We start from the raw sequence: 16,408 nt of genomic DNA, 5'->3' as shown, positions 1-16,408 counted from the left end.
ATTGATTTCCTTATTAAAACTTACTATTAAAACTTAGGTATGTTCGAGTCCATTCAAAGTGTTTATGTATAATAAGGTAAAATCAAAATTCTTCTTTTTGTCATTATCATATGCAAAGACGGTGGTTACCTTGTGAACACAGTTCATGTCCGTCAGTGTGGACCCTGAAATAGAGTAATGTTTGGTAGCCCTTTAACTATAAGTTTCAACTAAAACATTTGACATGAAGAAACGTGTAGGCTATGTAGCTATGTGTTTCAACTGTATTTTTCCCCGTTCAAGTATTCTCAATTTCTATATCATCGCGGTCTCGGCAAAATTTGTAATCCACACACCCTGTCGGCTGCTTACTTATGCAAATTTGAGCACGATATGTTCATAAATTTCTGGAATGTTTTTTTAAGTAACATTACCCCTTAATCCATTCGAAAAGGCTTAGGGAAAAAAAACATTTGTTTGGACGGTCTCCGTTGACCCAACCTGTGTCGTATGCATAATAATTATGTATCATCCATAACAGGAAGTAATGTCAAGCATATACTCCACCCGTATCACCCCTGAAAACAGCGATACCGAGATATTGTAGAGTGCCCCCTTGAGTCGCTATTGGCGGTTGCTTTCTTTGCCGATCACATTTTAAAAATCATCGATCAATCCTTACTGTTGTATCATAAAGGTTGGAAAAATAGGCTTAAAAATTAATAATTATCATGTTTATTATCCCGGTTAAATTCTTTTCAGTTTATTTCACGAGTGACATGAACTCGATAGCTAGTACCGTATTTCCTCGATTATACGCCCTGGCGTATATTTCTGTCAGACACTCTTTCTCAACCCATCCTCGGTACCGTAGTTCTGTAACATGCTTCTGTTTTCCGGAGACAATATGTTGTACACAAACATTAGTTGAAATGTAATATGTATGAGTTGTGGAACTCGCACTGTTTCATTCATTTGTCTTTAGCTACCTGGCGTTTTATCAAGACTCTGTGTTTATTGTTTTCACATACTCCGTTACTCGGCGATTAATCGAGGAAATACGGTGCTCTATGTAGCAACAGAAATTCACGGGGCGGTAATATGCTCTCGAATTCACTTTTGTTGTTGTTGTTGTTGTTGTTTAATGCCGCACTCAGCAATAATCCAGCTATATGGCGGCGGTTTGTAAATAGTCTGGACCAGACAATCCAGTGATTTACATCATGAGCATTGATCCATGCAATTTGAATCGATGACATGCATCAACCAAGTCTTATTACCGGATCCCGTTAGTCGCCTCTCAGGACAGGCATGGGTTGCTGAAGACTTATTCTAACCCGGAATCTTCATCGGACGCTCTCCTTAGAGACAGATACAATTCGTTTGCGGAATGTCGGCGGAGGGCAAGTAGGCCTATTGTCTTACATCATCCCAAAACGTTCGTTTTATCTTTTGGTTCAAATAAAGCTATTATCATATATATAATTGGGCTCGCTAAACATAGGGACCGACAAAACTATACGTCCCTCTCGTGCAGTCATCGCCAGATATACCTCAACTCATTAATTCTAAAGTTACAATACACAGACAGTCTAAAACACCTGGGACAATACTTACAAATATGCACACGTGGGTGAATCTAGGACAAGTTCAACACAGTTTTCTCCATCCCCAGTACGGCACTCACAATTTGGAGGGTCAGGGTCACCATGGACTGAAGAAAGTACACAGAAATCACTGAAGCTAAATGAATTTCATGTAATGTTTATCAATATGGTTGCCTTAAAATTTTCTTTGAGCAACAGTAGCGTAAGTCATCTTATGTTTCTTGAGTTAGATGATCAGATGATATTTGTTCATCTTTAACGAATAATAAAACTACCTTCAACATTAAGTTGTCCATTGCAAGCACTAATTTCACATATGTATTTCCTTATATGTTCTTTTTGTCTGAAAAATAAATATTCAATATGTTCATGATCATACCGTAATAACAACAATGAGAAATACCAAATTTCTTTGAAATATATGTCATTTAAGACATACCAATTGCTATCATATTTCATCAACAACTTATCAAATTCACTCAAAACAAAGAAGGAACAAATGCTACCTGTATATATTTAGGTAATATCAACCTTGTGTAAAATGGCGAACTTATGGCCTGCGTTAAACCACACGTATAGAATACTCAATAAAATTTGGCTTAATGTATTTTCTTTATGACGTAATGTCATGCAAAAATATATGATTATCTCTCCTGCATTCGTTTCTCTTTTATATGCTCAACCGTGAATGTGAAGAGCTATTCACATGGGAAAAGTACTACCCAAATTATCTGCTGTTTAATAGTCTTGCCAAGATAACAGATATATAGATATAAGTATACAAGGCAACAGATATATAGATATAGGTATACAAGACAACAGATATATAGATATACATGTAGGTATACAAGACAACAGATATATAGATATGGGTATACAAGACAACAGATATATAGATATAGGTATACAAGACAACAGATATATAGATATAGGTATACAAGGCAACAGATATATAGATATAGGTATACAAGACAACAGATATATAGATATAGGTATACAAGACAACAGATATATAGATATAGGTATACAAGGCAACAGATATATAGATATGGGTATACAAGACAACAGATATATAGATATAGGTATACAAGACAACAGATATATAGATATAGGTATACAAGACAACAGATATATAGATATAGGTATACAAGGCAACAGATATATAGATATGGGTATACAAGACAACAGATATATAGATATAGGTATACAAGACAACAGATATATAGATATAGGTATACAAGACAACAGATATATAGATATGGGTATACAAGACAACAGATATATAGATATAGGTATACAAGACAACAGATATATAGATATAGGTATACAAGGCAACAGATATATAGATATACATGTAGGTATACAAGACAACAGATATATAGATATGGGTATACAAGACAACAGATATATAGATATAGGTATACAAGACAACAGATATATAGATATAGGTATACAAGGCAACAGATATATAGATATAGGTATACAAGACAACAGATATATAGATATGGGTATACAAGACAACAGATATATAGATATGGGTATACAAGACAACAGATATATAGATATGGGTATACAAGACAACAGATATATAGATATAGGTATACAAGACAACAGATATATAGATATAGGTATACAAGACAACAGATATATAGATATAGGTATACAAGACAACAGATATATAGATATAGGTATACAAGGCAACAGATATATAGATATGGGTATACAAGACAACAGATATATAGATATAGGTATACAAGACAACAGATATATAGATATGGGTATACAAGACAACAGATATATAGATATGGGTATACAAGACAACAGATATATAGATATGGGTATACAAGACAACAGATATATAGATATAGGTATACAAGACAACAGATATATAGATATAGGTATACAAGACAACAGATATATAGATATAGGTATACAAGACAACAGATATATAGATATGGGTATACAAGACAACAGATATATAGATATAGGTATACAAGGCAACAGATATATAGATATAGGTATACAAGACAACAGATATATAGATATGGGTATACAAGACAACAGATATATAGATATAGGTATACAAGACAACAGATATATAGATATAGGTATAGAAGGCAACAGATATATAGATATGGGTATACAAGACAACAGATATATAGATATGGGTATACAAGACAACAGATATATAGATATAGGTATACAAGACAACAGATATATAGATATAGGTATACAAGACAACAGATATATAGATATGGGTATACAAGACAACAGATATATAGATATAGGTATACAAGACAACAGATATATAGATATGGGTATACAAGACAACAGATATATAGATATAGGTATACAAGACAACAGATATATAGATATAGGTATACAAGGCAACAGATATATAGATATAGGTATACAAGACAACAGATATATAGATATGGGTATACAAGACAACAGATATATAGATATAGGTATACAAGACAACAGATATATAGATATAGGTATACAAGGCAACAGATATATAGATATGGGTATACAAGACAACAGATATATAGATATAGGTATACAAGACAACAGATATATAGATATAGGTATACAAGACAACAGATAAATAGATATGGGTATACAAGACAACAGATATATAGATATGGGTATACAAGACAACAGATATATAGATATAGGTATACAAGGCAACAGATATATAGATATAGGTATACAAGGCAACAGATATATAGATATGGGTATACAAGACAACAGATATATAGATATAGGTATACAAGACAACAGATAAATAGATATGGGTATACAAGACAACAGATATATAGATATAGGTATACAAGACAACAGATATATAGATATAGGTATACAAGACAACAGATATATAGATATGGGTATACAAGACAACAGATATATAGATATAGGTATACAAGACAACAGATATATAGATATAGGTATACAAGGCAACAGATATATAGATATGGGTATACAAGACAACAGATATATAGATATAGGTATACAAGACAACAGATATATAGATATGGGTATACAAGACAACAGATATATAGATATGGGTATACAAGACAACAGATATATAGATATAGGTATACAAGACAACAGATATATAGATATAGGTATACAAGACAACAGATATATAGATATAGGTATACAAGACAACAGATATATAGATATAGGTATACAAGGCAACAGATATATAGATATGGGTATACAAGACAACAGATATATAGATATAGGTATACAAGACAACAGATATATAGATATAGGTATACAAGACAACAGATAAATAGATATAGGTATACAAGACAACAGATATATAGATATAGGTATACAAGACAACAGATATATAGATATAGGTATACAAGGCAACAGATATATAGATATAGGTATACAAGACAACAGATATATAGATATAGGTATACAAGACAACAGATATATAGATATGGGTATACAAGACAACAGATATATAGATATAGGTATACAAGACAACAGATATATAGATATAGGTATACAAGACAACAGATATATAGATATAGGTATACAAGACAACAGATATATAGATATGGGTATACAAGACAACAGATATATAGATATAGGTATACAAGGCAACAGATATATAGATATAGGTATACAAGACAACAGATATATAGATATGGGTATACAAGACAACAGATATATAGATATAGGTATACAAGACAACAGATATATAGATATAGGTATACAAGGCAACAGATATATAGATATGGGTATACAAGACAACAGATATATAGATATAGGTATACAAGACAACAGATATATAGATATAGGTATACAAGACAACAGATAAATAGATATGGGTATACAAGACAACAGATATATAGATATAGGTATACAAGACAACAGATATATAGATATAGGTATACAAGACAACAGATATATAGATATGGGTATACAAGACAACAGATATATAGATATAGGTATACAAGACAACAGATATATAGATATAGGTATACAAGGCAACAGATATATAGATATGGGTATACAAGACAACAGATATATAGATATAGGTATACAAGACAACAGATATATAGATATGGGTATACAAGACAACAGATATATAGATATAGGTATACAAGACAACAGATATATAGATATAGGTATACAAGGCAACAGATATATAGATATGGGTATACAAGACAACAGATATATAGATATAGGTATACAAGACAACAGATATATAGATATAGGTATACAAGACAACAGATAAATAGATATAGGTATACAAGACAACAGATATATAGATATAGGTATACAAGACAACAGATATATAGATATAGGTATACAAGGCAACAGATATATAGATATAGGTATACAAGACAACAGATATATAGATATAGGTATACAAGACAACAGATATATAGATATAGGTATACAAGACAACAGATATATAGATATGGGTATACAAGGCAACAGATATATAGATATAGGTATACAAGACAACAGATATATAGATATGGGTATACAAGACAACAGATATATAGATATGGGTATACAAGACAACAGATATATAGATATAGGTATACAAGACAACAGATATATAGATATAGATATACAAGAAAACAGATATATAGATATAGGTATACAAGACAACAGATATATAGATATAGGTATACAAGGCAACAGATATATAGATATGGGTATACAAGACAACAGATATATAGATATAGGTATACAAGACAACAGATATATAGATATGGGTATACAAGACAACAGATATATAGATATAGGTATACAAGACAACAGATATATAGATATAGGTATACAAGGCAACAGATATATAGATATGGGTATACAAGACAACAGATATATAGATATAGGTATACAAGACAACAGATATATAGATATAGGTATACAAGACAACAGATATATAGATATAGGTATACAAGACAACAGATATATAGATATAGGTATACAAGGCAACAGATATATAGATATGGGTATACAAGACAACAGATATATAGATATAGGTATACAAGGCAACAGATATATAGATATAGGTATACAAGGCAACAGATATATAGATATGGGTATACAAGACAACAGATATATAGATATAGGTATACAAGACAACAGATATATAGATATGGGTATACAAGACAACAGATATATAGATATAGGTATACAAGACAACAGATATATAGATATAGGTATACAAGACAACAGATATATAGATATAGGTATACAAGGCAACAGATATATAGATATAGGTATACAAGACAACAGATATATAGATATAGGTATACAAGACAACAGATATATAGATATAGGTATACAAGACAACAGATATATAGATATAGGTATACAAGACAACAGATATATAGATATAGGTATACAAGACAACAGATATATAGATATAGGTATACAAGACAACAGATATATAGATATGGGTATACAAGACAACAGATATATAGATATAGATATACAAGAAAACAGATATATAGATTTATCATACAATGGGTAGGTTTCTCGGCAGGATAAAGCCAACGGATAAAAACGATATCCGTTGGGGTCATATGCGGATAGAGATGCAAATATCAAAGGTCAAGTAGGGACTACTTTCAGTGTTTATAAACAAACATGGCGTCGCACTTGTCATTCGGCGATCGAGTCAGAATTAACCATCGGAAATCTGGATAAACTACAGGGAGAATTGCTATCATTATCAAAAGAACAGTCTAATATACTGAAAATCAGTGTCTAACTGTGATGTAGCTAAGGCATTTTTTAACTTTTGGCAACTTTGGAGATATAAGTTTAGAAACAATTTTGCGAGGGCACTAGGCCTATATAGATGTAGGTATACAAGACAACAGATATATGTATATCATGCAAGATAACCGATATGCACTGAGAATCAATGTCTTTGTAAATGCTTTAGATCAATATACTGGTGTATCAGAACAAATAAATTCAAATAAGCACTCATTGCTGTGCCGTACTTACGACATTGATGCAACACAGATCCAGATGACGGAAACTAAACATAAATATGCTCAGTAAAGCACACATTCATTTAAAAAAACTATACTCTTCCAAAAAGGAAACACAAAGCCAGATTTGTGTGAGGTAGGAAAATACATTTATAGGAGGAACCGTACAAGGTATTGAGCCAAAATGTTGTGGAGAGAACACTTGGTGATTGTAGTCATCTTAGTTATCGGTACATAGGAAAAGTCCAAGGTGAAGGTCAGCTACCATCAATAACGCGTATGTCTCCCAATGGAATCGATAGCGGCCTGACATCTCCTGCCCATGGAAGAGACGAGTTTGCGAATCACATCCTGGGGATTGGTAGCCCACTCGGGCTGCAACGGAAAAGCTAACTGCTGCAACGTCTGGGGTTGTGGTTGACGTCGGCGTAGCCGTCTATCCAATTCATCCCACAGGTGCTCTATCGGGTTCAAATCCGGGGGGGGGATCTGGAGGGCCATGGGAGAACATTAACGTTGTTGTTGTGTTGACAGGCTCTTATGATGACAATGTCGTTGATGTATCGTTGAGGCGTAAGGTTGCCCTGGATATGGACCAAACCTGTCCTGCCATGATGTGATAGAACCGCCCACATCATAACGCTACCCCAACCAAACCTGTCCACTTCCTGTACGCAGTTTCCGGCGTTACGTTCTCCCCGACGTCTGTAGACCCGACGGAGGAGACCCTAGCTACAGCTGAACGGGATTCTCCTGCCTGCAAACGGCATATGACGTTGTTTCTTTGCACTTCTGTTTATCTTGGCATGTTGTTGAACTGTCACTGTTCGATTGACGCGGATGCCGGGCAACAAAAACCCTGCACTTTAATACCGTTCATAGTGCTGTTCCACGTGCAGTGCGTGCAACTCCATGGCCCTTCTGTTAATGCACTGGGTGCGTTTTTCCTAATCGTACGTGTTTCCCGTCTAATGGTTTGCATATCCTTGTTGTGATCATTTTGATCCCGGAAATTTGTTACTGACACTAAAACCCATTTAACCTCTTTATTTTGCACATCTTGGTCCGCCAATTTCGTTTTTATGGCCAACAATGTCGGTATTGCGTTTCTTTTTTTGAAGAGTATATTTCTTGTCAAATCATTGAAAGTTCGAATGTAAATTGATTATTGCATTCCTAATTTCATATATTTGCCAGTTCACAAAATAATACAACTAAGCATAAACTATAAAAATTGTGGTGTCTATAGAGGGTATTAATCAACCCATATCTCGTAAACAGCATATACGTTTCCATAAGTCCCTGATTCCCTGCCTAGTCCATCACGAAAGCTTGACCACTGTCGCCACTTGATGAATATACATTATCATCACTGACTTTTGCTATCACTACTGTATTTTTGTATTTGATACTGACCACTGCCATCATATTATTAATTGCCATTGATGATTGAACTACCACTCTATCGTTTACTGCCATTGTAATTGCTGTGCAGTAATTTGTATTGATTTGTAAACTTAGTGAATTTTGTAATACATTTGTTGATTGTAAAACAGTTGTTGGTTGTTTGTTGGTTTCACACTCAGTTATATTGTGTACAGATTTCTGGATTAACATATTGTTTCAATTTGGGAATCGACACTTAAGAAAGTCCCTGTCCATGTTTCTGATGTAAATAACAGCGACAAAACACTTTCCATGTTCATAAGAAATCCACGACAGAAACCTATGATTGTGGGTTCGAATCCCGATTAGCCCCGATTTTGTTTTGTAGGTTTGTCAGCACCATGCCTTGCTCGTGGGTTTCACTGAAGTGGTAAATGTCTGAGACCTGCATCACTTCGGGCTTTCCTCCCACATTAAGCTGACACGCCGCGATATAACTGGAGTAATGTTAAAACCGGCGTTAAACCCAACTCACTCATAAGAAATCTCTGCCATAAGCAGAGCCGATTGTACGATTCCGACTACATCATGAGCAAAGTAAATTAATGATGACATTTACACAAACTGCACAATTTCAATAAAGGTTAAAACTATCAGAAATGTTGCTTATACTGATAACAATCTCACAAAATATTATGAAGCTGTGCACAGTTCCATACCTACAAATACAGACACTCCCTCCATTTGTTAGCTGGTCAGAAATCTGTAATGAGAATATGTAATGTGTGAATAAACCGATAATTATAAGGCAGATAAAACATTTAGCCAGAACAGAACAGACGCGTGTTTCGTTTTCAGTCATGCTTTACATAGCGGTAGTATTTGTCGGTATATTTGTACACGGGCTGGGAAAGTAACTTCAGTGATATGGCAGCATGTTATCTGCTTGTTCATATACATGGAAACATTGCCATATCAACACTGACTAACTACGTGTTGGTAATTCATAATGGGGAAATTGTGAGAATCTGTGCAATTGTCATGTTGATTCTAGTTCCGGATTCGAGTGATTTTTCTGACTTCAACCATGTTATAGTTAATATTTAATCTCTCTCTAATTGTGTATAATGACCTACAGTTGCGTCAGTTTTACACTTTCAGCATGGCCAGTGAATTCCTGGCTCAGAATCAACTGCAACAACAAAAGCGTGACGTCATCATAATGATTTAACTTCAATTTCAAGTGGACCTCGCTAATCCATCGCCCCGTGATCCATCTATAACTGCTTAAGGCCGTAAATTATGCACAATTTGCGATGTGTTATTTCTTATACCGTGTATTGGTCTATTCCCTGTCATAATCTGTAGAGTTGTCATCTTTTACAGACGACACGGATAAAACCGCACTGGGAAATCCTCCATCAAATGACAATCATTCCTGATGATCTCTGACCACTTAGTTAATGAGGCCATGTAACAGGCTTTCCTCATGAGTTGAAATAAATGAACCTTTGTCATAGAAAGTAGGTATATTGAAACTGACCTCAAATTAGTTGACTGGAGTCGATCTTACTGTGTAGGTACCCTGAGCAATATCCACACAGATCAGACCGGGAAGGATATCCTTACCTCAATCACATGTTGTATATATAGAAGACCGTAACGCCCTGATAACACTGAATAGGGTTGGGCTTCATCCACAGTCAAGGGATGTAACGTAACACCAAATAGGAAACATCGTTACTTTACACAGTCACTGCTTATTTGCTGTGTTAAAATGTTTGCCTGTACACACGAAGTTGTAAAACGATTCATTGCTTGTGCCACGCATTGTGGTCAGGGAAAAGATAGACTTTGTCATATCAAAAGTGTTATTTATCTATAGCTACATCTTTTATCACAAATGTTGGAACAACAATGCCGCTTAAAAATAACAATATAACACTTGAAATACAGCACTGGTTTACCTTGAATCTTCAATGTCACAGTGACCGAAAATATGATTTGAAACGCAGTGCGCAATTGTTGGTTTGTTGTTGAACGCCGCTCTCAGCAATATCCCAGGTATATGACGGCGGTTTGTAAACCATCGCGTCTGGACAAGACAATCCAGTGATTGACAACATGAGCATCGATCTTTGTAATTTGTACGATGAAATGCATTAACAAAGTCAGCGAGCCTGACAACCCGATCCCTTTAGTCGCCTCTTACGACAAACATAATCGCATCTTATGATATAAAATGGGTTGCAGAAGACCCATTCTTATCCAGATCTTCACGGGTCGGTTCCCCATGCAATACGTGTGAACATCGGATTCGGGCAAACAGTATTACGTGTACACATTTCGTTTAACTGCAGTACAAGGGAAGTAACCCTGGTATACCTAATGTTTCAAATGACCGACAAGGAGTATTTCTGGTTCAGGTGATGCTTATATCATCATATATTAATCATTGTTTCGCAGATGATTACTGTAAGGGATTTCGCGATTGTGATAAGATCATAAAATGTGTACAACAATCACCTGCCATCTTTTGTGTCAGCCATGTGCTCTGTTCCCAAGGGTTGAGAAACAGAAAGTCGTCTATTATTCAACAGTTTGTATTGTCCACCAAACAAGCACACATGGACCGGCGTGCTGGTATCTTGTATTTTTCAACGCTCAACAATCAGTATTCTCCGAACTGATTAAATATTAAACAACAAAAGTATTCCCACTGACTCGAACTCAAACCTTCTGTACAACTCCTGATTAGAAAGGAAAAGAAAAGGAGTTACTTCCCTTTGACATGACAGTTTCTCCCGTTTCATCACATCACCAAGGTTAACTATTATGTTCTATTTCCGAAACACGAGCAATCGCAATAGTTTTTGTTTTTGACGGAATCTCATGTTTTAACGAAGGCCCTTTCTTCGTTTTTGTTTTTTGGTTGTAAATGTGTGTGGACCCGACAATCCAATGATTGATATCGTGAGCAACGATCCACGCCGACAGGGTATGATTAATATATTACACTCAGTTTACCAAGTCACTGAGCCTGACCACCTCTTACGACAGCATATTGTTGTAGGGGACTTAACCCAGATTTCAAACTGGGCCGATCTCACCTATAAATACATGGCCATTTGTGGGGAATCTGAAAGTCTGTTAAAAATGGTGGATTTCTTTGTCCTTTTTACTAACAAATTCTCCCTAGGTAGATAGATAGAGGTTTGTGTTGGGGGGTGGGGTTGGTGGTGGGATGGTTGGGGGTTGGGGGTTGCGGGGGGGGGGTAGGGAGTGGTGGTAAAAAGGTCATACTCTTTCACTTTTTTGATTATAACTTACTGGTTAAAACTGTCATAGACCTTTCAAATGGTTGCGCAAATCCATCGAACATTTTGCCTTTTACTCCCAGATGCTGCAATTTGGAAAAGCGGTCCCTATTTCCAGATCATAGCATATGCTTATCGAAGTCTTGGTTTTGATAAAGCATTTTGTGCTTCAGTCTGGATTCGAACGTAATGGTCTGTACACGAGCGTCCCTTCCTGAAACCTGATTGAAGCCTTGTAAGAAGCATATTTATCTAAGGATGACAATTCACATGGTTAGTAACCATTCTTTCCATGACTATGCTGACCGCCCCCATGGTCTAGTGGACGATACCCGGCCGTGTCATACCAAAATACTTGTTGTTACCCTGAACTCGGCATTAAGGGGCTAAGACAAGAACTGGTCGGCTCGGAATCAGTATACTCTGTCTGAGTGAGGTATCCATGTGTAGACCGCCTCCATGGACAAGTGGTGGAGCGTCCGCACGGAAAGCGGAAGGTCCTAGGTTCGATCCCTGACCGCGTCATACCAAAAGACCTTACAAAAATGGTACTTGCACAGGGACTGGTCTAGACTAACATCTAGTCTCTGAAATGAACATATCGTACAGAAAAAAACAGCTGTTCAGTTATCTTGATAAAAATATAATAAAAGGGAGCCCAGTGACTCTCTTCATTTTCAGATACTGCAGTAATCTAGACTTGCCAAACATTATAGACTTGCATGGGCTGTATTTTATATATATTTGTATCAGGGTCTGTAAGGCAGACTAGGACTGGTCGGCTCGGAATCAGTATACTCTGTTTGAGTGGGGTATCCATGTTAAACTGCGGCATGGTATCTCAGTGGGCGACCACTAGAAAACCGACCCAAGTCCGGACTAGAACCACCACACGAAGGGACAGTGTTTCCCTAATTTATGCATGTTAGGAAATCAGTGTGTCATACGAGGCTTATATGACCAGTTTTTGAATTGAACGTATCACTTGGCTGTCAAATTTATATTTATTACGCAGGTCATGAAATAAAAGAGCACCCAAGTCACTAAGAACCGTGGTCTAGTGATAGAGCGTCCTTTCGGAGAAACACTGTCCCTTCGTGTGGTGGTCATTTCAAAGGGAAGTAACTCTAAATTATTTGGGCTTTTCCTTACTAATCAGGAGTTGTACAGATGGTTTGAGTTCGAGTCATTGGGAATACTTTTGTTTTTTATATTTATTAGTAGGGAGATTACCTACTGTTGAGCATTGAAAAATACAAGATACCAGCACGCCGGTCCATGTGGGCTTGTTTGGTGGACAATACAAACTGTTGAATAATAGACGACATTCTGTTTCTCAACCCTTGGGAACAGAGCACATGGCTGACACAAAAAATGGCAGGTGATTGTTGTACACATTTTATGATCTTATCACAATCCCGAAATGCTTACAGTAATCATCTGCGAAACAATGATTAATATATGATGATATAAGCATCACCTGAGCCAGAAACCTGAGTCGGTCATTTGAAACATTAGGTATACCAGGATTACTTCCCTTGTACTGCAGTTAAACGAAATGTGTACACGTAATACTGTTTGCCCGAATCCGATGTTCACACGTATTGCATGTGCTATACAGGCGACGACTGTTTGCCTGATGCACTACTATATAGACAACTACTGTTTGCTCGATACACAACTATTCACTCAACTACTGTTTACTACAATACACTACTGTACAGACAACTACTGTTTACTCCAATACACTACTATACAGACAACTACTGTTTTCACAATACACTACTATTCACTCAACTACTGTTTGCTCGATACACAACTATTCACTCAACTACTGTTTACTTCAATACACTACTGTACAGACAACTACTGTTTACTCCAATACACTACTATACACTCAACTACTGTTTACTCTAATACACTACTATACAGACAACTACTGTTTTCACAATACACTACTATTCACTCAACTACTGTTTGCTCGATACACAACTATTCACTCAACTACTGTTTACTTCAATACACTACTGTACAGACAACTACTGTTTACTCTAATACACTACAATACAGACAACTACTGTTTTCTCAATACACTACTATACAGACAACTACTGTTTGCTCGATACACAACTATTCACTCAACTACTGTTTACTACAATTCACTACTATACAGACAACTACTGTTTACTCCAATACACTACTGCACACACACCTGTACTACTGATTACTCCAATAGACTACCATTTTGACAATTACTGTTTACTCCAATACACTCCCATATTGGCATCTTCTGTTTACTCAAATACACTACCATGCACACAACTACAATTTGCTTAATATACAACTCTACAAACAACTTCTGTTTAATCCAACACACTACTCCACATATACTTACTGGTTACTCCAATACACTACTATGCACACAACTACTATTGCATAATACATTGATATACACTACCATGCAGACATTTTTTGTTTACTCAAACACAGTTTTTTACTGACAACTGCTGATCAATAATACAGAATATGGTATTTATTGCTTGCACAAAAGAAAATACTTTGTTTTAAAAGTTTGAAAGCATGTTTCTGTACATAAAACAGGGAGTTTTTACCAGATGGATTTCACAATTGAACATAAACAAAGGAAAATAAATGTTTTATGATTATTACAGTCATGGGTATTATACAACATTCATAAAAAAAATTCAAATATCTTTAGGGGCCGTTGAAGTGTTATCTGTTTCTGTACATTACATGAAGATCACATGGATTCACATATGGACAGAACATAAAATGGCCATTAATTAGTTGGGGTATTATTTATTTCATGACATGATTATTTTGGCACAGAAAAGTAAATATAAGTTTGGTAAAGTTTTACGAAATTATGATTCACTTTCGATATGTCCTCAATAATAGTGAAGTTGAAAAAATACATCTCATGCTATCTGATTTGTCAACATTGACTATTAAAATAGCTACTGTTCACAACCACAGAGGTTCTAGAAGAGGTCTAATATTTTATTTGAATGTATTGCAGTTTTATTTATTCACTCACTCACCCATATTATAGTTCATATTATAGAGTTGCGCCAGCACCGTCGTCTTCTTCATAACGTGCGTCGTGGGGGTCTACGGTGGGTGGATGGCGCTGAAACTAGCCCTGTAGCAGAACACAACGACCGACATCTCTGTGGTGAAGTGGATACAGATATGAACTTCAAGTACAAGACTTGTCTTTCTTCAACTGACACACGCATCACCATTCGTCACCTCTCGCGTCTTTCCGTAATCATCATGTCCAGGAATGACTCGAGTGGTCACGAATGGTCCCCATATCACGTCTTTGAGGGGAAATCAACTCCGGAACTATTGAATATTGACATTTTGAGAAATTTGACAATAAGTAACATGTTGTTTTGAGAATGCTCTAAAAATCCATCACTGTTTCTATGTTAATACCGTTTCAGCATATCACCTTTCCATCATGTTCCTGTATTAGTTGGTAGCCATGATGTACTCCTCCATCTGTTTACACACTTCAGTCTATGGCTATGACTTGGTCTCTTTCATTGATCATCTGACAAGAAATCCACTGTATGTTTCTTCACAGGAATCGGTAGTTCTGATTATGATTGAAATATATTTTAACTATGAAACACCCCACTTTTACACATAAACACACGAGTGCCACGAGTGCCACGAGTAATAAGCCAAATTTAAAGAGATGACACTGCACCCCTGGTGTTAATATGTAGAGATAAGGGGATGCTTGATTGTGAAATACCATTCGACTTTATTATCATAATCAGAACTTCTTGGGGTTTCCCTTTTTAATACAGATATTGTGTGCATCTCAAGATTAGTGGTTGTTGTGTATCATTAAGTCCAATATTTCGTTTCTTTGTTTGTTCTTTAATGCCGCACTCCGCATTATTCCAGCTTTTATTTGGTGGTCTGTAAATAATCGAGTCTGGACAAGTCAATCCATTGATTGATATCATGAGCATCGATCCATGCAATTGGGATCGATGACATGCATCAACCAACTCAGCGAGCCTGACCACCCGATCCCGTTAGACGCCTCTTACGACAAGCATAGGTTGGTCTTGTGGTCCTGAACTTCTTTTAAGAGTAT

The 16,408-nt window shown here is 35.9% G+C and overlaps 1 protein-coding gene across 1 annotated transcript in view; it reads right to left on the bottom strand.

Annotated features, from left to right (window-relative positions):
• Positions 1 to 16,408, bottom strand: part of LOC139445771 (uncharacterized) — a 107,030-nt gene that overhangs the window by 3,643 nt on the left and 86,979 nt on the right. The window contains exons 3-7 of the mRNA XM_071226984.1: positions 9,673 to 9,716; positions 7,581 to 7,614; positions 1,862 to 1,929; positions 1,597 to 1,693; positions 130 to 164 (exon numbers count right to left, since the gene is read on the bottom strand). Of these exons, the coding sequence (XP_071083085.1) occupies positions 130 to 164; positions 1,597 to 1,693; positions 1,862 to 1,929; positions 7,581 to 7,614; positions 9,673 to 9,697 (259 nt within the window). The 5' untranslated portion in view covers positions 9,698 to 9,716. The remainder of the gene's footprint in view (positions 1 to 129; positions 165 to 1,596; positions 1,694 to 1,861; positions 1,930 to 7,580; positions 7,615 to 9,672; positions 9,717 to 16,408) is intronic.

The sequence above is a fragment of the Haliotis cracherodii genome, unplaced genomic scaffold (assembly GCF_022045235.1).
Source record: "Haliotis cracherodii isolate W230 unplaced genomic scaffold, xgHalCrac1.p SCAF_6, whole genome shotgun sequence".
In the NCBI taxonomy this organism is placed as follows: domain Eukaryota; kingdom Metazoa; phylum Mollusca; class Gastropoda; order Lepetellida; family Haliotidae; genus Haliotis; species Haliotis cracherodii.
Note: the sequence above shows the minus strand (reverse complement) of the source record. Positions and strands in the feature narration are given on the sequence as shown.